The sequence below is a fragment of the Cyanistes caeruleus genome, chromosome 14, assembly GCF_971803275.1.
Source record: "Cyanistes caeruleus chromosome 14, bCyaCae1.hap1.1, whole genome shotgun sequence".
In the NCBI taxonomy this organism is placed as follows: domain Eukaryota; kingdom Metazoa; phylum Chordata; class Aves; order Passeriformes; family Paridae; genus Cyanistes; species Cyanistes caeruleus.
In genome coordinates, this window is record NC_141714.1 from 8856953 (window position 1) to 8878631 (window position 21679).

The 21679-nt window shown below is 38.1% G+C and overlaps 1 protein-coding gene across 9 annotated transcripts in view; it reads right to left on the reverse strand.

Moving 5' to 3' along the window:
• Window positions 1-21679, reverse strand: part of COL4A5 (collagen type IV alpha 5 chain) — an 81094-nt gene that overhangs the window by 36924 nt on the left and 22491 nt on the right. For all 9 annotated transcript variants that reach the window (XM_086850631.1, XM_086850630.1, XM_086850629.1 and 6 more), the window contains exons 2-18: window positions 19050-19109; window positions 12197-12286; window positions 10898-10942; window positions 10073-10117; window positions 9904-9966; window positions 9062-9115; window positions 8340-8366; window positions 7048-7128; window positions 5965-6027; window positions 5398-5433; window positions 5262-5303; window positions 5062-5154; window positions 2859-2912; window positions 2698-2754; window positions 496-540; window positions 339-392; window positions 119-160 (exon numbers count right to left, since the gene is read on the reverse strand). In XM_086850631.1, coding sequence (XP_086706757.1) covers window positions 119-160; window positions 339-392; window positions 496-540; window positions 2698-2754; window positions 2859-2912; window positions 5062-5154; window positions 5262-5303; window positions 5398-5433; window positions 5965-6027; window positions 7048-7128; window positions 8340-8345 — 573 coding nt within the window. In that variant the 5' untranslated portion in view covers window positions 8346-8366; window positions 9062-9115; window positions 9904-9966; ... (2 more) ...; window positions 12197-12286; window positions 19050-19109. The remainder of the gene's footprint in view (window positions 1-118; window positions 161-338; window positions 393-495; window positions 541-2697; window positions 2755-2858; window positions 2913-5061; window positions 5155-5261; window positions 5304-5397; window positions 5434-5964; window positions 6028-7047; window positions 7129-8339; window positions 8367-9061; window positions 9116-9903; window positions 9967-10072; window positions 10118-10897; window positions 10943-12196; window positions 12287-19049; window positions 19110-21679) is intronic.

A 21679-nucleotide genomic window follows, 5' to 3' on the forward strand; every position in this document is an offset into this window, starting at 1 on the left:
TGAAAAATTTTCTGGTGCTCTTGGTGCTGTACCCGGAGATAGAACTCTCACTCAGCTGAGAACTACAATGAAACACTGTCAACAAAATGCAGGAAAAAAAAAAGGATCTGCAACTTACAATTCCAGGAGGACCAGGGGGACCCATGTCACCTTTTTCACCCTACCAATGAAATTAAGAGCATTTCTGATACTGTGCAGCGGTACATAAACAAGTTATTGCAAATATTCCTCAACGCTATAATAGCATAGGCAATGCAATTACAACTCAGGTAGAACAGAACTCAGTGATGGCAAATTTACAATCTATTACAGCAATATTGACAAAAATCCTGGCATACCTTTTCTCCATCTCTTCCTGGAGCACCATTTATTCCAGGCCCACCAGGTAATCCCTTCAAGACAAGGGAAAAAATATAATCACACTCAGATCTTCTCCATATCAAAATAAAACCTTATAAGGAGCCTGCTTAGATTAAAAGCATAATTTTTACTCACATCCCTACCAGGCTGACCAGGTTCTCCATCTTTGCCAGGCTTTCCCTTCAAAGACAAATATTAATTGAAATAAAATGCTTCATTGATGAAAAATTCTTACAGAAATTATGCTACTTGTTTCCCATTTTTCAATAAACCAAACTCCATCCAGAATGCAGTCCTTGAGACAACACATCAAAGACATCAATCATAACCAATGAAGTTACCTAAATGGTGGTTTCCATTATGAAAAGCAGAACAAAAAACCACAACAGTCTCAGAAATGCTGGGTGAATACAACATGAAAATTATCTCCGGTTAACTACAGCTGATTCATTGTGTTTATTACTCCATTTATTTTAGCATTAGAGAAATTCTTTATTTCAAAAACAGATAGAAACTCCCTAAACAGTAGAACACTATATTTAATTAGAAATTAGTGTAAAGTGACCAGTGAAACTAAATAAAACTTTGTGTTTGAATTTTAACTCTTCTTTATATCAACATGATTTTCTCATTAGTATCACTGAAAATATAAGATGTAGTTCTACTCAAAGAAGTGATTTCTGAAAAACATATTCTTGCTGAACAGATTTGTTATTGCCGCAATAAAAGCAGGGCAAGCTCCACTTTATTCCAGACCATTCACTGGGCAGACAAATGGCACTTTATTGTCAGTTACAGAAGCCATGTGTGGGGACACCTGCTGAAACAGAACTAGAGCAGGTGATGGAGCTTCACCTAGTGAACCTTCCTCAGTGCCATGATCAGCTCTCAGTCATTGAGAAGTTGATAATGACTTGATAGATTCAGTGAGTTAGAGTATAATGTGATTTGTCAAGTTTGTTTTCACTAGTGATGAGTTCTAAATCTCAAAACTGAGGTTTTAAGATTTCGTGTGAATGTGCAGATCTGTTTGAATACATAGACATTTTTATGAGTATATCTGAAATGGCTTTGAGCCTCACAGAATCATATAGAACCCTAAAATGCAACTTTAAAGTAACTTAATTGCAAAACTGCACTGCAAATATGCAGTGTGCCCAGATTCAGAGTAATAAAACCAAATGCAAATATTGGTAAACTAGCTTTTGACAAAAGCATCTGACATATCCCCTCAGGACTTTTATCCTTTCAGATCTTTGCAAGTTTATGTGGTTCCCATTAATTTATGCATAGAAAAGCAACAATTCAAAATCCACTCAAAATATAATGAGACTTTTGGCTTGGTAAATCTGCTTGTCATGTTCTTTAAAAGAGACAAATCAAAGCCCTTCTATAAATCTCAGCAACTAAGAAGGATTTTATCTGGAGTACCAAACATTTGTTTCCACTGTATTTCCTTCCGGTGGAAATTGGAAAACATACTACTACTACTACCATGTTTCTAAACAGTGTTTATATATTGTCCAATTAACCTGAGCAGTACTTGTGTCTCGATTTTCAAAGGTGCCCATTTTGTTGAAACAATGCATTCAGAAGCTGTGGAAGTGAAGATACTGAATGGCTTAAACTGGTTACAGCCTCTCTTTTCTTTGCTGGTCCAACCCATGTTATTTTTATCCTATTTCTCAGCACTTTTATGATCTTCTTCATCTTTTCTGAGCTGTGATATCCAAGTATATTTAAATTCCAGGATTGATTTGAGTCTGGTCAGGAAAAAAGTGACTCTTGCTATATAAAGCTATCCTGACTCCTGCCCTCCCCAGATAACACATAAATTGAGGCAGTCTCATGGGAAGTGACAAACAGACTTTTGGTCTTAACAGTGTTCAGAGACTTGGTTTTGTGAGCCAACTCACAAGCAAATCCATCAAGAATGAGTTTACATGTACAAGCTTTTTAATACAAGTATACACACCAATCTCATGCTGCTTGGCAACCCAGTACATAGCAAACTGAATGAAGACCCTTTCTAAAAGGAAACAGAAAACTGCTCCAGACAAGCAGTCCAACAACTTTGAAGTTGTTAACCAGATTTATTTTCTCCTGCCACCCAACTAAGATCTACATGTAGATAATTCTATCAGAAAGCACTGAGAGCCATAACCAGAAGCATTGTCATGACCCCTGTGCATCATTTACAAGTTGCCAGGTTACAAGGAGAAAAAAAAATAGTCTCTTACCCATAAACTGATGGCCCCACCTGAATTCAACATTTGCTTAATTGTCAAAGATAACACTGAATGGAAAAGTAAATGTTTGGTTAAACAGACTACTTACTCTTTTGCCTGGTTCTCCTTGCTCACCTTTTTCACCTTTTACACCACCAGGAAGACCCTGAACACACAAACATCATCTTAAACTGAGCCCACAAGGCAGAGTAGAATGAAGTTAGAGTTCTGATACAGATGCAAAAAAATAGAACTAAGAGTTCTACTCACAGGAGGACCTGGTGGCCCAGGAAGTCCTGGTGGGCCTGGATCACCTGGAATACCCTGTCAAGCACAGGCAGAGAAAGAGAGGATTAATGCCTTCATCACTCCCTAACAGCTCAGTTGACTTTTTTTCTTAAATAGAATATTTTTGCTGTAATTTAGATTCCAAGTTATAGAGGATCACATTTATTCTGTCTTTGTGTGGAATTTCAAGTGAATCTATAAATTTTATTAACTGCTCATCCTATTTATTTAGATGATTCACTCCACTAAAACCACAACTGCATCCTGCATGCACTGCAGCAGCTGATTTGGTGGCCTGCAGGTACTATCCAATAGTAAAGAGAAGAAAGGAAAAAAGGAATAACAAACATGCCAGATCCTGCTGAAATTATAGGAGCAACAGTCATTAGATAACTGGTAATTGCTGAAGTTGAGAGGCCATCAGGATCAAATTGTGTTTGTCAGAAAAGTGTCACAGGATCATTGTGTTAAAAAGTTCTCATTTCTATTTTGTCTTATTACACCTTTGTAAAAGTTATTAAATCTTTTCACCTTTAATGTAAAGAAAAGTTACAGGCTACTGCATCCACAAAAAGTTTCTGTGCAGTTTCTATTGTTTTCTTGAAGTCATCCCAGACTTCTACAAGCCCATCTACACACTTGATTTTAGTAAAAGATCATAAGTGGAGCCACACACCGGAACTCCATGTGCATTTCACAAAAAAGTAACTGCAATGTTGACATTTTTTACTGATTGTATACTACCAATCATAAACTTTGCTGAAATAAAAAACAACTTGCAAACTTGGAAATCATTATAAATGTTGGTCAAAGGCAATGTTTGTCAGAATGTTTATAATTCTTAGTGCTTTAAAAGGAATGTAGGTAGAATGCTTTTACTTTGTACATTGACATAAATTAGTGCCAGTATAATAAGTCCTTCAGGAGTCCCTGATGATAGAATCAAATTACTCTGACTCCAATAAAATCAGATGAATTTTTGCTTCAACAACAGTGAGATCAAAATGTCACCTTGTGTTTTCTTAGAATTATAAAGAAACACAATGTCGTTCGTTATTTTTTGTCCTATCACCCATTTACAGACAAAACCAGCAACCTTTCTAAGATGACTGCACTGCAAGTGTACACCAGTACATAGTTCTAGTTAACACCTTTGTGGTGCTTACTGCTCTTCTGAAAGGAAAAGTAACAAATGGTTTTGATCAAGATGAAGGGCAAAATTGCCCTATACCTTGCTAAAATAAAATACTGCTGTGTCCCAAAGCTTTTTTCCCTGATACATTTCCCAAGATAAGAAGATGGAAAAGAGGAAACTGATCCAAATACCGATGGAATAAATTAATAGTTTAAAGTTCAGTTACTACAGTGACATTTGCAAAATAATCAGAGCACAAAAATCATCACTCAACAGTTTTCCCTCAAAGTATCTACCTCAACTCTTCTATTACCAGGGTGGTATTTGAGAGTATCACAAAATGGAAAATGTGACATCCAGGCACCCATGATCCTGCTAGTTTCACTAAGACTGTCTATGGCACCAGAATTAAACAGTACTGCAGGATGTTCCCCACTGAAAAAGAAATAGAAAAAAATGTAATAACTTTTAAAATGCTAACTCCCAATGACCTTCTGACATTTATGGGTAGGGAGGGGTCCATACAAATCAAACCAGTATTTTGAGCTTACTTGTCACAATATGACTGATATTTACTTTTAAGATGAAACAGAAACAGGGAAAGCACTTTATTCAAACCACAAGGAATAAAGATCTTGGGACATCACCAATAACAAAAAAAGAAGAAATAGAATTAAAAAATTTTGAAAGACTTCTTCACAATGGATGACACAGCTGGTTAATTAGTGGGAATCTGAATCCCCAGACTACTTTGAAAATTGCAATTCTGGGTGTTCCAAGAAATGGGAGTATTTTAATTGCTTTTAATGTTACTGTGAACTGTCTTTAAGAGTTTCTTTAGAATACTTATTTTACTAAGGAAAGTAACAACTAGTGTGACTGGCATGCTTTCTATTACAGGAAAAGTACTCAGATCTGAAATATTCACCATTTAAAAAAAAAAAAATAGAACCTCTGCAGTAAGCAGGATGTGAGCATATATGAGCCAAACCAACAGAGGCTGCAGCTTGATCACACACTCACCGCAGATGAGTATAGTGTCCCACTCACCTGATCTCCTTTCTGAAACTCAATGTCATTTGGTCTTTTCTGCTCTCCAATTTGTCCTGGTGGCCCTGGAGGTCCCTGAAGACCTTGTTCACCCTAATGTGTAGGAAGATACAGTTTGTTACAGGAAATATAAGCAAAAATGGCAAGCATAAGTACTTTGAAAGCAATAAGAGAAAATATCATTATAATCACCTACTCACTTTTTCACCCTTGGGTCCTTGGAAATTCAAACCCATATTACCCTGCAAAAAGTATAACTCATCAGCCCTTAGAAGTCACAAACAGAAAGAGAAAGAAAATAGTCCACCAGCAGCATCAATATGAAAAAGATACTACCTTGGGTCCTGGCAGCCCTGGTGGACCAGGAGATCCCTATCAAAAAAGGAAACCAAAGAACAAGTCACTTAAAAGCACTTTACAAACCCCTGTAGAAAAAAAACCAAAAACCACAACAACGTTCCAGCTTTGATTCCTGTGAATTATCTCCATACTGACAAGCCACCTTGCCTGCCTTTGAAAACTCATGCTATTCAATTTCACAAATATGTAAGAAACTAGTTTTTTCCTTAAGTGAGAGCATAAAATTAAATTAAACATTCAGGCATTAGACATCATAGTCTAAATAAGCTAAATCTTGTCTCATGTTTCACACAAGTAAGAAGCCTTCAATTCAGCACAATTTAAAGCAAAAAGATGTCTAGGAACAGGTTGTTTCAGAAGTATCTTATTTAAACGTGCAGAGTAACAGCTCCAGGTCGAACTGAATGCATGGTTGCTGCTGTCCTCATACCAAGTCCTGACTACCATGATCTCTGCAATTTACTGACCTGCCTCTGAGAACCCAAAATGAAGTAGTAACTGCCCCATTTAATTCGTTATGAGCAACAGGTTAAAGAAACTTACCGTCAAACCTGGGGGCCCTGGAGGGCCAATTGGACCTGGTATTCCCATGGAGCCTGGTGGGCCCTGTTGAGGAAGGGGAGGATGCCATGAGAAGCATCTTTTTATGAAAAAAAAAATAAACTGTGAGAGCTTTAAGCTCAAATAACCCAACAGCTGGCATCCCATACATGTCAAATCAATGCAGCTGACCACTAACCTACTAATCTATCCTTGGAGAACGGCCTAAATTTTAGGAGAGTTCTGTTCTTAACATCAATGCATCTCTTTGGATAAGATAAAGGAATGCTTTTTTGTTTGTTTTGAACTACTTTTGCTTTTTTTCTTTTTCTCTTCATTCACTGAACAACAAAACACTGTATTTGTGATTCCTCCCAGCCAGAAACAGACAATAGGGAAGCACAGATCAGAGGACCAGAAATGCTAACAGGCTCAGTTTGGCCACGGAATAGTGTGGGGCTTGCCTCTCTGTACCAGGAAATGTGAGTCTGGCTTCTGTCCAGTTCAGACCGATAGACTCATTTTCAGCTCCCCTTGTTTTTCCACTCAAGCAATGAATGACTCAGTGGGGAACAACACAGCCTGGAGTCACTAGCTGTTTTCACAGAGCACTGCTGGGAGAACAGAAATACTGTTTGGGAGGTGCAACATGAGGAGAACAGCTGAGGCATTATCATCTCCTTCCCACCATCCAAAACAGCAGCTACAGCCAGAAAGCCAGATATGACTGACTCAGAGTGAAGAAGGGAAGGGAACTCCAGAACTGATACAAAGAATGTCTAGGAAGGGGTAAGAGGCAGGGAAAACAGAGAAGCAAATCAGTAACTGAGTACTGCTGTCTGCTGGATACCACCTTCCTGACCAGGGGACCTTTCTTCCTTCTGCAGGTCACCCTATTAAGAGCAATATGGAATCACACACTTCCCCTCAAGCCATAAATCAGAGGTAGTTTAAATATGAGCCCTGCATCTCCAAGAAAACATATGAAACCCCAAGCATCAAGTTGCAAATTTGCTATAATGAGACTACTTTTCATGTTATTTTTTTTTGTCAGAACACAGCCTAATAATACTTTATGCAACTTACAGGTATGCCTGGAAGACCTGGAAATCCTGGGTCACCTTTCTGTCCTGGCAGCAAGGATGTAATTATTTCACCTGCTTCACCCTAGAAAAAATACAGCTGACTTTAATTAACAACACATTCTACAATTCCTTACTACCATCTTGACTCCAAAAGACACATGGTAGCTCCTAAGACTTTTAAGAGACTCTGAGCTATGCTACACCCTAGCAGTACATTTTAATACTAGATACTCTAAGAATCTAGCACTAGATTCTCCAAGAATAGTTCTGTTTAGGAGAGGTGAAGATTCTAAATGGCTAAACTAACAATTATTAAAAGGTTTATTTTGTACAAAGATATCAGCATTGATTTAAATTCCAAAAGATTAGGGGGATTGAAACACAAATTCTGCACAAGAGAAACATTCCAGCTCCATGTGAAAACAGTGGATAGGTCACAATAGAAAAAAGGCTCATTCAGCTTTTTCCAGTGTCCCACTTCATGAGATTAGTGCTGAGTGTGCTGTTACAACATGCTTTGTGGTCCGTATTGAAGTAGTTTCTTATTGATTTCAGGGAATATCTTTGTTTGGAAAGTGTACGTTCTGATTAGATTGTCCTTTAGTATCTCTTTAATAATGGGAAGAAAATAAGCTAAGACAGACAATTCAGCTTACTAGTCCAAATTTTCCAGTACCAGTGATATGCTGTCCTCTCAGGAGTTTAGCAGTGTAATTCTGTGGGTGAAGTTTCCTCCTAAACAGATTTAAATCAAAACTGATGCTTTGGCCCATGCTAATTGGTCAAAGGTACAAAAAAACCCTTAAAAAAAATAAAAGATTCAACATTAGATCATGCGACTCTTTAGATTAAGGAGAAAAGGCCACCTATGTAACATATAGAATACAAGAAAACATTTTCAAAAGGAACAAAAGATGTTGTACTATTCTTGTCACTGGGTGTTTTAGGTCACTATTGTTTAGTATTTAGGAGTGTTTTGAGTATGCACAGGCAGACTAATGGTGCATGTGAATGTTTGTAGTTTGTTAACTTGATGCTTCAACACTGACTCTTCACAGTCCCAAGGAAACAGCTTCAGGAAACACTCTGCTACTTCTCAAGCTACTGACCCAAAGAAGCTACTGCAGAGTTTCCAGTTAGCTGCACTGGAGCGGTCTAGAAAAAACAAGAATGTCACTCCAGGTTCCACTGGATGCCCACAGTCTTGCATGAAACAAGCAGGTTACTCACGTCAGATCACACTGCACGCCCATGTCTGGTAAATACCTGGAAGTGCAAGTACAGCACACTCACCTTCATACCTGGCAGACCAGGGGGTCCCTTTGTTTAAAAGAAACAAAAAAATAAAAGGAAGATCAATATAAATAAATTACTAGTATGTTGTTTGCAAACCACTAATCAGATCTACACCATGAGGCAAACATTGAAGAGAGAAATTTATAACAGTATGTGGAACAAGGGAAAATACATTTTTTATGAACTTCAGAATCAAATGGAGAACTTAGAGAAGAACTTTCATAGTGCATGTAGAGCATTAGAAGTATTTTAGTTCCCTTTCTTAGCAATTCGTTTCTATATTGCCTCCTATTATCCATCCCATCTACTACATCTCTGTTTGTATTTTGGTTCTGTCAGTCACTTTACTATCCTTGTGTTTTATACTGAAAACACCCTACCCTGGGTCTTTTTTCTGACCCATTAATCACCAGTAATACTCTTTAGATATATGAGATGACATTATCAAGATCTTTCTTCCCTGACATGTATGCATGTATTTGTATTTTTCTGCAGGTGGTAAAGCATCTCAGCATGTGAGAATTCAAAGGGGTTTTTAAGCTTTACCACAGGATGCAGCAGAAAAACTCACTTTCACAGTTTTAAAACACTCTGATTAAATATTTAAAAAAAAAAAATCCAATTTACTAAAATAAAAACTGAAAAAAGAGGCTGATATTTATCTTATTTTTCACAGAAGCCTTTCAGTGGATTACAAGATTGAGAAATCTTTTACTTACAGGAGGCCCTTGTAAACCAGGAAAACCTGGACTGCCTGGGAATCCACGTTCTCCCTTAGAGATGAAGAAAATTATTTGCCAAAACCAAACCAAAACATAACAGATAACCAGATAAACAAATTCTGATTCAAAAGTCTAGTGTAATTGTTAGCTTATGACTCCAGAATAGAAAATTGTATTGGAACGAGATAGAATAATCATTTAGTTGATTCATGGAGTGAATGATGGATGCCGTTCAATGATGGAAACAAGTCTCCACAATCAGGTGTTTCTGCATGATTCCAGGTGAAGTACTACACTACAAAGATGCAAAACTCATGGAATGTTATAGAAGATCCAATTCTCTTCTGGGAAAATCACAATGAAGCTAAGTAGCACATCAGAATTAAACTATTCCCTCCAACAAGGACACTGAATCAGTATTTTCAATATAATATCAAAAATGAATAATTAAAACCTCTCATTGTTAAATAATGATTTTTCTTGGTAACAAGAGTCTACTACAATGAGGAGACACGTCATCTGAGCTAATTATCAGCTGTAACTTACACATCTTAAACATCTCAGCTGTACCTTATACAAGTAAGGATTAGAACAGAGTTTAACTACCTTGACTGTGTCTTGGTGCTGACAATTTCTGGCAAAATTTGTGCTTTAAGTACCAGACCATAACCCCTTCTCCCAACTGGGTGTGTAAGTCTGAATTGTCTTGGAATTACCTTCACAACTCAGTAACAGAAAGTACTGTTGCACATGACAGACAAAACCTATTTGGCACAGCCAGGCAAAGAAGAGCTCTTTACCATATTATTGTTCCATTAAGATTTTTTAAGGAATTCTACCTTTGTTCCATTGCATCCTGGGATACCCTGAGGTCCTGGTGGCCCATCTTGTCCTGGCAATCCCTTTAAAGTGGAAAAGAAGAAAGAAGAGTTAGATTGCAGGATGCTCTTCTGGGCTTGGAAGACAAAAGGGAATAGATTTGTATCTATACAGCCCATTCCTACTCACAGGAAGTCCTGGTGTTCCTGGAAACCCGGGAAGCCCTGGTGGTCCCTAGAAGGAAATTAATCACGTGTTTGAAATAGAGTGGTATGAATGGGTATGCAAAAGGATTTACCAAGATTTCACTAAATGTAACTTATTTGTGCAGATGTAAGACAGACAAACATCTGAATCATCGCTAAAAAAAAATAAAAGCCATGATGACATGGCATTCAAGTTCTTACCAGTCTTTCAAGGAAATATTTACAAAAACACAGAAAAGCCAATGCAGAACTACTGAATAATAATAGGTTATAGATATATAGAGAAAATAAACACTCATGGTGCGAGAAATGGATGCAGCTCAATGAAGTCAGAGATGTATCACTTATTACAAGCTGAGGTGACTGACAGAAAAAGCAAAAGCACAAAATCTAAAGGACTTCCAGACAAGTCCACCTCTCTGGCGTGGAGACATACTACCTCTACTTCAGAATACATTGAAACAAAGGTACTGGCATTTGCTTAGGTCCTGTACTGTAAAACAGATCAAATGAGTATTGGGGCTGCTCCCCCTAAAGAGTTTAGGAAATACAAACAATATGTAAGATAACATTGTTCAAGCAATCTTGTATTAATTATAAAAAGTAGTACAATCTCTTTTGCTGGGCAGATTACTCTTCAGATTTAAGTCAATATTTTATTGTTTTTTATTTTTTTTATTTAAAAAAACATGTTTTATTGGTTTTTATTGTTTTTATTTATTCACCACTTCTGTTAGGACCCACCCAATGCCTGTCAGCCTTTATCCATTATTCCAACATATCACTTTAAAACTACATCAATACTTACTCTGATTCCTTTGGGTCCAATAGGCCCTGGAAGACCATCGTCACCCTAAAAAACAGGAACAGACAAACAAGACCCCACACTCAAGCTGCAGTTTGTCTTTCTGTAAAATTGAACAGTAAGCCTACACTTGCCCCTGCATGTTCACAGTAAGTGGGCTGAAAGTTATAGTAGTTGTCATTTCCTGAGTTAAAGGGTTTCAAATTATTTTAACTTTTTGGTGTTGGACTCTAAGCTGAAAAGTATTTGTTCCAGCTGATTAACCATGACTTAGAAGAAAGTTTTCCTGAAGGCCACGATGCTGTTGGGTCACTGACAATCACAGGGTCAGCCCTCCCACAGAACATCCTCCAGCGGCCCCTTGTGGGCAGAGCCACGATTCAACACGGATCAGACCGGACCAGCGTTATGATCATCATAGAATCACGATGCAGAACTTTGCATCAAAGTCTTAAAGAAATGCATTTATGGAATAAAAGTGTAACAAAATTTTTCTAGTCCAATACCCCTGTGCTGTTTCACTCTTGTTATATCCAGTTAATCTTTTTTAGTGTAGACCTCCTTAATTTTTTTCTTATCACCCGCCTATTTTTTCCTTTGCTTCTTTTTGATGTGCTTCTGTTTGGTTTATACTCTGAGCATTTATAGAAGAAATGGCAGATCCTGGATATCCTTATGTATGTTGAAGTCAAATATATTCAGAGACATTTTACCGCTGAGTTACACCATTTGAGTGTAAGAATGCAATTCAGTAGTAAACAGAAATAAATGGCATCCCTCCAGGGAAAGCCAGGTGCATTCCTCAGCTCTCTGCACATAGGTTCAACAAGGCCTTCATCTGCATCACCCCACCCAAACCCAGCCCAGGAATCCCATCCCAGGAACACCACCAGGTGCAAACAACAGTTTACCTACATGGTGGGAGCCCCCAGGGCAGCTGAGAGCAAAATTCTGCTCTTATCAGTAAACTCAGCTAAGCCATGATCTCCTTAGTGCAAGGACTAACAAAGTTACATCACAGCACCTTGCCAGACCTGTTCTTAGACCCTAATGTGCAGCACCTAGTGAAAGGTAGTGCTGGCGAGCACCTGTATAGGTGAAGAACTGGAAACTCAGAGCAATCCTTTTCCGCTGGCTAACTATTCAAACTAGTCAACCAAAAAATTGTTACGTCCCAACATCTGAAGATTTTGACTGTTAAACCAATGTTAATCAGGAGTTCTGGAATTTCTTAGGATCAGCACTACAATTAAGCTAACACTGCCCAGCACCTTCATACCATTCAAGTGAATTGGGATTTACCTTTGAGCCTCTTGGACCTGGTGGTCCTTCTGCTCCTGGAAATCCAGGCAAACCTGGTTGTCCTTCCAAGCCTGGAAATCCCCTTTCACCCTACAAAAAGAATAGGTGGTGGTGTAGGTGAAGTATGACAGAAACAAAATATATGATAGAAAAATTTAGAACACACATTATCTTTCTGCTTTTCTGTAGGACGTCATCACACTGACAAACTAACCCTGTGACGAAGCATCTCACCTGCTTAACTAAAGAAATTCTTGAATATGGACAGATTTACCTTTAATTACAGCACTCAAACTGATTTCATAGGTTTATGGTTTCACAGGTTTTCATAGGGTGTTATCCCATGCAATCCCTTTACAAGTACTTCTGCATGGAGCTATACATGAGGTCTGCTACCTCATCTGAAGAGACAGTGTGGAGTAGTGTTACTATCCCAGGCCAGGATACAAAAGGGTTAGTATGTCCCTGAAAGAGAGAGAATGAGGAATTTGGGAGTGCCAGATAAGGAAAACATTAGGCAAAAACAGATTTTGGAGCAAGCTCTGGCATGAACTGTGTTTGCACACTGAAAAAACACACCTGTGTATAAGAGGCATGTCAGATGTGTGAGGGGCAATCCAGGTTACAGTCTGCCTACTAATCTCAATCTGGTCACTCTTCACGTTTTTGTTAGAGCAAGTAGCATCTGCAAATTGTTGCTAGAACAGACTTTTAGTAGAGGGTTGGCCTTGTGTGTCATCTAAGGCTGAAGAGCTGTTCTCTAATATGCAACTACGCCAAGGTCTCTGCTCTAAACAGTCATGGAATGGGAAAGCCAAGGCCTTGAAAGAAAGAGAAATATGAAGCTAAACAGCTAAGAGGAATGGAAGAGGCAACAACAGACACTAGTGAATTGTAGCATTGAAACTGAAAGGAGTATTTTCCAAGCCCACTTTGAAAATGAGAAGCAAAAATGAGAGCCTTGCACAAGGAAACTGTTGCCAGGGCAATTCCTGTGGAGTTTGCCAGCAAATTACCCCCAAAAGCAAACAGATTATTTGAAGGACTGTGCTTGGGGACAGCTGAGGGAGTACATCTGACATGTCCTACAGGAACTTACATCAAAGTGAAAATAATTACAATCGCTGCTCTATAATCCCTTTTTTTGATAAAAAATTGTTTAAAGAAACGTAGGCAAGTTTTGTGGGGAGAAACTATGCTGATTCAGTTATCTTTGAGGTTTGTTTTTTTTTTAAACTGTGTTCTACCTAAACAGCCTATAGATGATTCCATAAGTGACAGCCATTTTCAGATGTTGCTTCTGCCTCCAGCTTTTTCTTGTTGCCCACACCATACTGATTTTCATGAAGATTTGGATGCTACAAATATGGCAGAAAAAACTGCCTGCTCACTGCAAGAACAGACTGAAAAGGAAAAGAAATTTAACAAGTCTTCCACAAAACGTCAGTGCCAAAAAAGACATTACATTGTTGGGGACAGAATGAGATTGTAGTCCCTGGTTAGTGTGCAAAAAATTTTCTTATAAATGCAAAAAACTCACTAGTCAGTTCTGCTTACACAGAAAGAACTGAGGAAGGTTAGTTACTTCTTGTTTCAGACTGGAAGCTACTAAACTAAAACATAAAGAGCAATGGTTTAAGTCAACTCAGATTTCCTCTTCCAATCCTGAAAATACAGGGTTGTTTCCATATCAAAATAAAGATGCATCAGCTATAGAACCATCATTTGCTTGGGGAATGGGCATGGAGTCAGATTCTGATCTCAATTGCCCTCAATCAGCTACATCAATACGGCAAAACTGCCAGATCGCAAGATTGAACATGACTGTTGCTTGGGGCATAGAAAGAAAAAAAAATATAGTTGGGAAACACCCTAAAATTGTGCTTTGCTGCAGCATGATATAGCCAATTAAACTGGAATACAGAAAAGTTTGGCAGAGTTCCATGTACTCTAATAATAGGACACAAGCAGGGATAGATGCAATTTTAAAGCATGCACAAGTAATTCACATTTCTAGAATTTGTTCTCCAAAATTCCATATTTATAAATAAACAGTATGGGGAGAGAAACCAGAATAATTACTTACATTGATGTGATGCAGTCATGGAAAAAAAAATTAAAAACTGGAGCAAAATAAAAAAAGTCATAAAGCAGTAGTTGAAGAGCCCATTTTAATGTCTAAAAATGCAAGAATATGGCTGTAACATTTGACAAGAGAGGCATATACTTGCTTCCTGTCCTTGCTATGAATATAGTGAGCTTTAATAGGAGTTCAAACCACTTAATTCTGGGTAGGCTGCTTAAAGCTAAATTAATGTAGAAATGTCCATAGTAATATTAAGATGCACAGCATGGAAGAAGTGATGCCACAGCCACCCATATTGTTCTCCACCTTTCTAAACAATATGGTGAAAGTAACAGCTGCCTCAGATTATAATGCTAGTCAACAAATTCTCCCTCAACTCGAAGAGCACCAATTCAACACATTTAAAATTACAGTATCTAATCAAAACAAACACAGAAATCCACTTTGATAGGACTTGCATTCTTCAAAACATACCAAATTTCTTCAGGATGTCATCTGTGGCATCTTTTGCAAAATGAAACAGTAGAGGTTTAATGGTCAGTGGTCACTTATCGGGATTGTAAACATTTCAATATATAGGGGACATATTTGTACAGTTTAGCTCAACAGTTATGAAGCACATACACCAATCATGGAATTATTCTTGACAAAGTGATTAAAAGAGAAGTTTGTTTTTTTTTTCCTTAGGAATACTGTTGTATACAATAGTAAAAAGAAAAGCTGAGGTTGGGTCACAACTGTACTAAATTTTACCGTGATAAAGACAGAAAGAAATAGGGATCTTGAGGACAAACACTGATAACTTCCACCTGATACTCGGAATTCCAGGAATATATATCCAATGAGGGCAAGAGTATGATATTACGCAGTATGTGGCCTCACCTTGAGGTGATCAAATGAGATCAACTGTCCCCAGTATTTGTCAAAAAGCACAATTTGCAGCTATTTTGAGGGGAAACTGCATCTTAGGTTCTGTGAAAAACAGAGTCCCACCTTAAGCTATGTATTTCTATGACAGACACAGTGTTGTGCTGCAACATAAACTGTGTGAAAGAATTGGTTAGGCTGAAAACAAGTAAAATTTACAAGGAAATTTCTTTTCAGTGAGCTCAGTTCACCAACTGCTCTGAGCAGGGCCCTCTAAGCTCCAGAAGAGACTAGGAAACCCTGGCCAGGGTAAGGTATGAAAGCCATTTCAGCAGCAGCACTTATGCAAAACCCACAGTAGTCTTGGGCTAAGTGCCCTTAGCCCTAGGCTCTTAGCCTTCGTCAGTGGTAGTAGCTGAGACTCCATACCACTCCCTCCTCCTCATCTTCCCCAGTCTTTATCAAGCTGATCTTATCAGCAGCTTTGGATCTTCTTTTCAGATGAGGTAAAACCAGCCCAAAAATCTACAAGTCTTACTGGTTTGTCCTTGCTCTGTGTGTAGCACCCGCCCTGTTTATTTCTTCAGCCACCTTTTACTCAGGAACCAGCTTTTAAGCATTAAAGTAGGTTCATCTCAAAAGTGTGGAGCAATATTAATTTAAAACCCAGTTGCTTAAATGAAAAGTATACACTTCCTATGGTTGAAGAGTGAGAGCAATTCCTATAATGACATGTATGTAGCATTTTAATAATACATTTCAGCTTTAATACTCTTGACAAATCCACTTTACTTTTGAGCTGCTTTCTTCGAGTAACAGCAAACTGGGTCCCAACTGCAACAGATTTTTACTGACTTCTTCATGATTTCATTTTAGGCATATTTGAACATTACCCATTTTACATTTAAATTCAGTAAGGTGGATTTGCAAAGAGGAAGAAAACTTAAGTGCACTGATTTTTGCCAGCTGTAGTACTATGGGTTTCAAAAAAAGCTTACACTGCTTTGATTCTTCTATAGATAATGTGCTACTCATGCTACAGGGGCACATGGAAGAGGCAGAGTTAAAGAATAATCACTGGCAGTACCGGAGCAATTATATTAGAGCCATGGCTCCCCAAAGCCAGACAAGAAAATAGTCTTCCTATTTGTTACAGTTCGATTTGTATTCCTTTACCTGACCTGTTAAAATTGGGATATCCTAAAGAGAATGCTATGATGCTTAGGAAGAAGGCTACTTTTGAGTCTCAGAAGGAATGCACTAGGCTCTGCTAAGATGAACAAAGCAGCACTTCTTAGGTGACTTAACACAAGGGAGCAGCAACTTGGATGCAGATGCTGGTTTAGGACCAGAAGTGAAGCCAAGTGGAACAGAAAGGCAGGGCTCAACAGAGTGCATTAGACAAGGCTCTTCCTGTCTTCCCAGTACAGAACCAGGTTCCATATGTCTGACTTCCAGTACATCTTCAAATACATTGTCACACTCCCAATGGGAGAATCAAAAAGGGGAGATTACATAAACAGCTCTTTGTCTCGTGCTCTTCCCATACCAATTCGGCAAGGAGCTGTAGAATGTGACTCCTGGTTCAGAGGTCACTGCAGAAAGAAGCAGCATTGGATTTGGAAATTTAGATCAAAAGTACAACTAAGTGATACACTGTGAGGGATCAAGCAAATCATCTTAAAATAGCCCTTGATGTCTTGTAGGAGTACAAGAACCTAGGAAGATTCAAATACCAATTCAAAATGTAAGCAAACCAAAGTGAAGAATTTATAAGATAAAGCATTAGGATTTCAGTGACAGACCTTGGGGTTTTCCAGAGCTGAACTGCTGAATCCAGCAACACATCAAATACTGAGGGCTTTGTAATTATAGGGCAACTAACATAATGAGGTATGTACATGTATGCTCAAACAAGTTCCACTAGCAACACCTCATACCTAGGAAATACGGGCTTTGCTTTTCATCCTTCCTTTACGGGAGGTACATGATGGTCTGCAAGCTTCAGAAGGGCTATTTAAAAACCCTCTGGCATGCCTCAGGATTATGCTGTGTTTATCTTGGCTGCAGTGGAAATGAATCACAGTTCCTCAATTTCATATCCATTCTAAGGACAGATTGTATTATTATATCCACATTAACCAGACAACAGCTACTTGCTCAGTACTGGGCATAGAAGTTTAACTGCTTTCAAACTGAACCTGAAATAACTTGTCACTAGTTAGGATACACCTGATTTGGGCAGCTGCATCTGAGATCCTCTAGGGACATTAGCCAGGTTCATGTTTGGCTAACCAAATCTAACTTGGAAATCTTGCCATCAAGAGAATACCGTTCTTCACTAAATTGAGAATATACCAAATAAACTAAAAGCAAGTAAATGCCAAGGAATAACCCCATTTGTCTGGAGCTGTCTGAACGGCAGATGTGGCATTGAGCATTACCTTGAATTCTGGACAGTTGCCTTGTTTAACCTGGGCCAATAGTAAAACTCTTCACCAGCACATTATACTGCCAGTGTTTTGAATTACTTTTGTTCTTTTAAGGTTACATTTGTTTATGCAAGTAAAAAACCACCCTTGAAATGTGTCAGAAATTAATGTACAGCACTGAGACCCTCCTAGAACCTTACTAAGATAGGGCAAGTGATTTGATAAGATGTGTTTCTCAAATTCTGCTATCACTTCACATCTTTAAGACGACTCCATTGTACCTCAAACAAACTGTTAACAAGACTAAGAATGGAAGCATTTTGGGTAGCCTTTGCGCCTTGTAGTGATTGCATCCCATTCATTCCCTGTGAAAACAGTTACATGGGAACTATTTAAACACAGTTTACTTACAACCAGGCTCCCCCACAATGGAGAAAGAATTGAGTACTTGCTTGGTTCACAGTACTGAGCTGTTTATCTATAGTGCATTGTAACTAAAAGAAGTGCTGGGTACCTGCTGCTTCCTCAAAGAAAAAAAAAAATTAAAACAATAAGAAATAATACTGACAAATTTTAAGTACTGTACAGATATACTAAGAACAGGCAGTGAGACTTGAAGTCAAAGCTGCAAGGAAGCAGGAAAGCTCCAATATGTCAACATGCATGTCTCGGCCTTAGGATACCATTTGGGCAGATCAAAACAACTTGTTACACTAGAATGAGGCACACAGAGATACTTAATGCAGTGGGAATGGCTTTTACTCTGCTTGATCCAAGAATACATTTTTGGCCATTAACTAGCTGCTTACTTGGGTGGCAGCTAACTGTATTGGGAAAGCTGTATCTGAATTGTGTCACTTCCATGGTCCAACTCACATCTAGACAGTGACAGCAACCATCATCTTTGCATACAGCTATACAAATTATGAGGTGAAAAGTAGTACAAGTTCAAAACACATCAGTGAGCATCAACTACTTATGAACTGGCAGTGCAAGAAAAGAGAAAACAACCCACACTCACTCAGTTTTAAATCCACTGAAGCATTACTAGAACAGCCATTACGGTACATTCCTCACCCTAGCTTGGTAACTGGGTGTTACTGTCAACTCAGTAGTTAGTATAGGCAGGTCTTGGCTGTAAATAGGAATTCTTTCTATTTTACTAGAATTCGTCTCCTTGGTTTTTTTGTGATTCTTAAATTGTCAGATAGATAGAAAAAATCAGTGCATGAATTCCCCATTCTTGAGAAAATAATTATATGAAAAATCAGTCATGATCAGAAAATACCAGTCAGTCTGGTATCTGAAACTGTTAATACAGCTCTGCTCTTTGGTGCATCAAAGAAAAAAATATATGAGCAAGAAGCAAAGAACTATCAATCCATAAGCTTCAGTTATCTGAAGCTGGCATATGGTTCAGTGGTTTGTGTGCTGATCTGACAGTTAAAAAAAGAAAAACAATATTTACCTTTTCACCTTTCACGCCACTGCAATCACATTTGGATAAAGATGTACACCCATGGCAAGCCTTTAAAGATATAAGGGGAAAAAATTGTTATTAATTGGCATAAGACTATATGAAGTATTATTATATGAAGTATTTATTATTGTCAATATTATATGACGCATTTAGTATTGCCACAAAATGTTAAAAAGTTTGTATAAAATGCAAACAAATTTGTCGTCTAGCCATTATACAAGTGTTCAGAGCAGACACAATTAACTGAAAGTTCAATCACTTTCAGTAATACTTATGTTTATTTGTAAGTATTTTACAGTTCATTTTAGACTTCCAAATTTATGCTTAAGCAGTACAATGCCATACCTATAGCCAAAAGCACCAGCACTTTATAAAACATAATACATGTTTCAGACCTCTTTATAGTTAAAAACTATGAGCCCTCTTACAAGATACACTACCTGAAACGCTTCAGGGTTCAACTTGTTCTGAAAACAGGTGTGACACTGTATTAAAAACACAAAGCTTATACTTTAAAAGTTTGAAAAGCTGTGCATTTTGGGTCCTTCCCTTCTGTAATCAACAGAGAACATTAAGTACTAAGTTTCAATCAAGCAAGAAACTAGTCAGTATGTCAGATCTGAAATACACCCACACCTGAATTCTAGTTTTCATTACCACAGAAGCATTTACACACGACTCATCCCCTGCCTGGCATTAGGAATGTCCTGGCTCTTAGCCTAAACATACTATCAAGCATCAGACTGAAAACACAGAAGTAGCTTAAGTCACTTGGAGCTACAAAACACCAAGATAAACCAAATCACCTTTCAGCAAAAGGCAGAGCTTTGAGATTCAAGTCCAGCAGAGCTGTTATATGACATGGCCAGGGTGTCTATCCTGATCTTTCATGTGGCTTTTGTAACCACTTTCTTGATGTTATGTATATAAAAACTCAAAATTCTTAGTTAACAGGGATTTATTGAGCCATTTCCTAGAATGAAATTGAACCTTCCTAGCCCAGCTTTCAAAGATCAGACTGGTTGAAGGCCTGAGTAACGTGGCCTGACCTCAGGGCTGTCCTTGTTTGGAACAGGATGTTTGGCTAGATGTCCTTCTGATCCCCCCATCAATCCCAGCTATCCTATGAATTTGGTATCTGATCTCTTTCACTTTTAAAAATGAGTTTTAAAAAAGTGAGTTCCTCATTAACAAGTTTCATGATTAATCTCTTGAAGAAAGCTTCATTTAAAACGGATTAACCTTGGTTACACGCAATATTCCCTTCTCTCACAGTACAAACCTGGCTCACAGTGCTGCAGCACTGATTCTGTATTACAAGGATGAACACTGAGAGCAACATGGAAAACCTCTGCTGCCTCCAAGAGGTGGGGTAAAAAAATAAACTGTATTAGTACTTACCAAAACCCACCAAAAACTGTGGTAGGACACACAGGCTACAATAGCACATACACATGAAAAGCATGATCAAGATCCTGCACAAAGAGAAGAATTAATTCGGGCTATGGAACAGAAGAGACTCATTTAGTCTTCCTTACAGTATCCACAAAATATTTCTAATTGAAATTTTCTCAATTTTCAGGTACAAGGGAACTGTTGTGGCGAACAGGGGGAAAGGGAAGTTGGGAGGGGAAAAAGACAGTATGAGATTACATGGCCCCTTCACAAAACAAGTTAGAGATCCACAACATTGTGAACATGAGTCTTCAGACAGTTTCAGGAATCTCTGCCCTTTGCTACTGTATCTATACAGAAAAAATGCAGAAAGCTACTCTATAAGTGCTTACACATCTTTAACAATGATTCAGCATCAAGACCACATGAAATAGATCCAATTAATAAGACGAATGAAATAATTTTGTATGGAAGCAAACACTCACAGCAAGGCAGCTTAGGCAGCTTGCACAGGTCCTTGTTCAGTTGCACGTTAAATAACTACAGTGGTGGAGATACCACAGCCCCTTTAGGCCCCAGATTTGATGTCTGCTTGCCTTCACAAAGAAGCTGTTCCTCCGCAAAATATCTCACCACAATTCCTTATGTTGCAACTTGTATCCATTAAAAAGTTTAATATAAAAGTTTCTGAAAAATGTTCTTCTCTTCCTTATTTTGTTTGCACCAAAGTGCTTTGGTTTAATCAATGTAGGAGTTCTTTTTAAATCTGGGATTGTCTTCCAAACCAATTTATATATTCAGACTGGATTTCTTATGCTTTGAGCAACTTCTTAACTTACATAATTAGCCTGTCTTGGAGAGTCAGGAGTACTCACTGAATACTTTTTGACAGCTGGTTTTGGCTATCCAGTTCAGATGCATTACTTGCAGCTAAGAAACATGGTCTTTCCCAGACAGCAGTAAAGGGAAGCTAAAGGTCTGTAATCAGAAAACTCTTCAAATACCCACTGTAATCAAATGGTAGTAAGTTTTTGGCATAAATCCTGAAAGATCTATTCAAGGTTATCAAGAAGTACTCCCTGAGCAGTCACTTATCTTCCTGTATTGGGCAGACTGCGTTTCTTATTTGCATTAACTTGTATCTGCACCAAATTAAGGTATTCTTAATTAAACAGAATGAAGCAAAAAAGCCCTGAGAATCTATACTATCTCAAGATCAATTC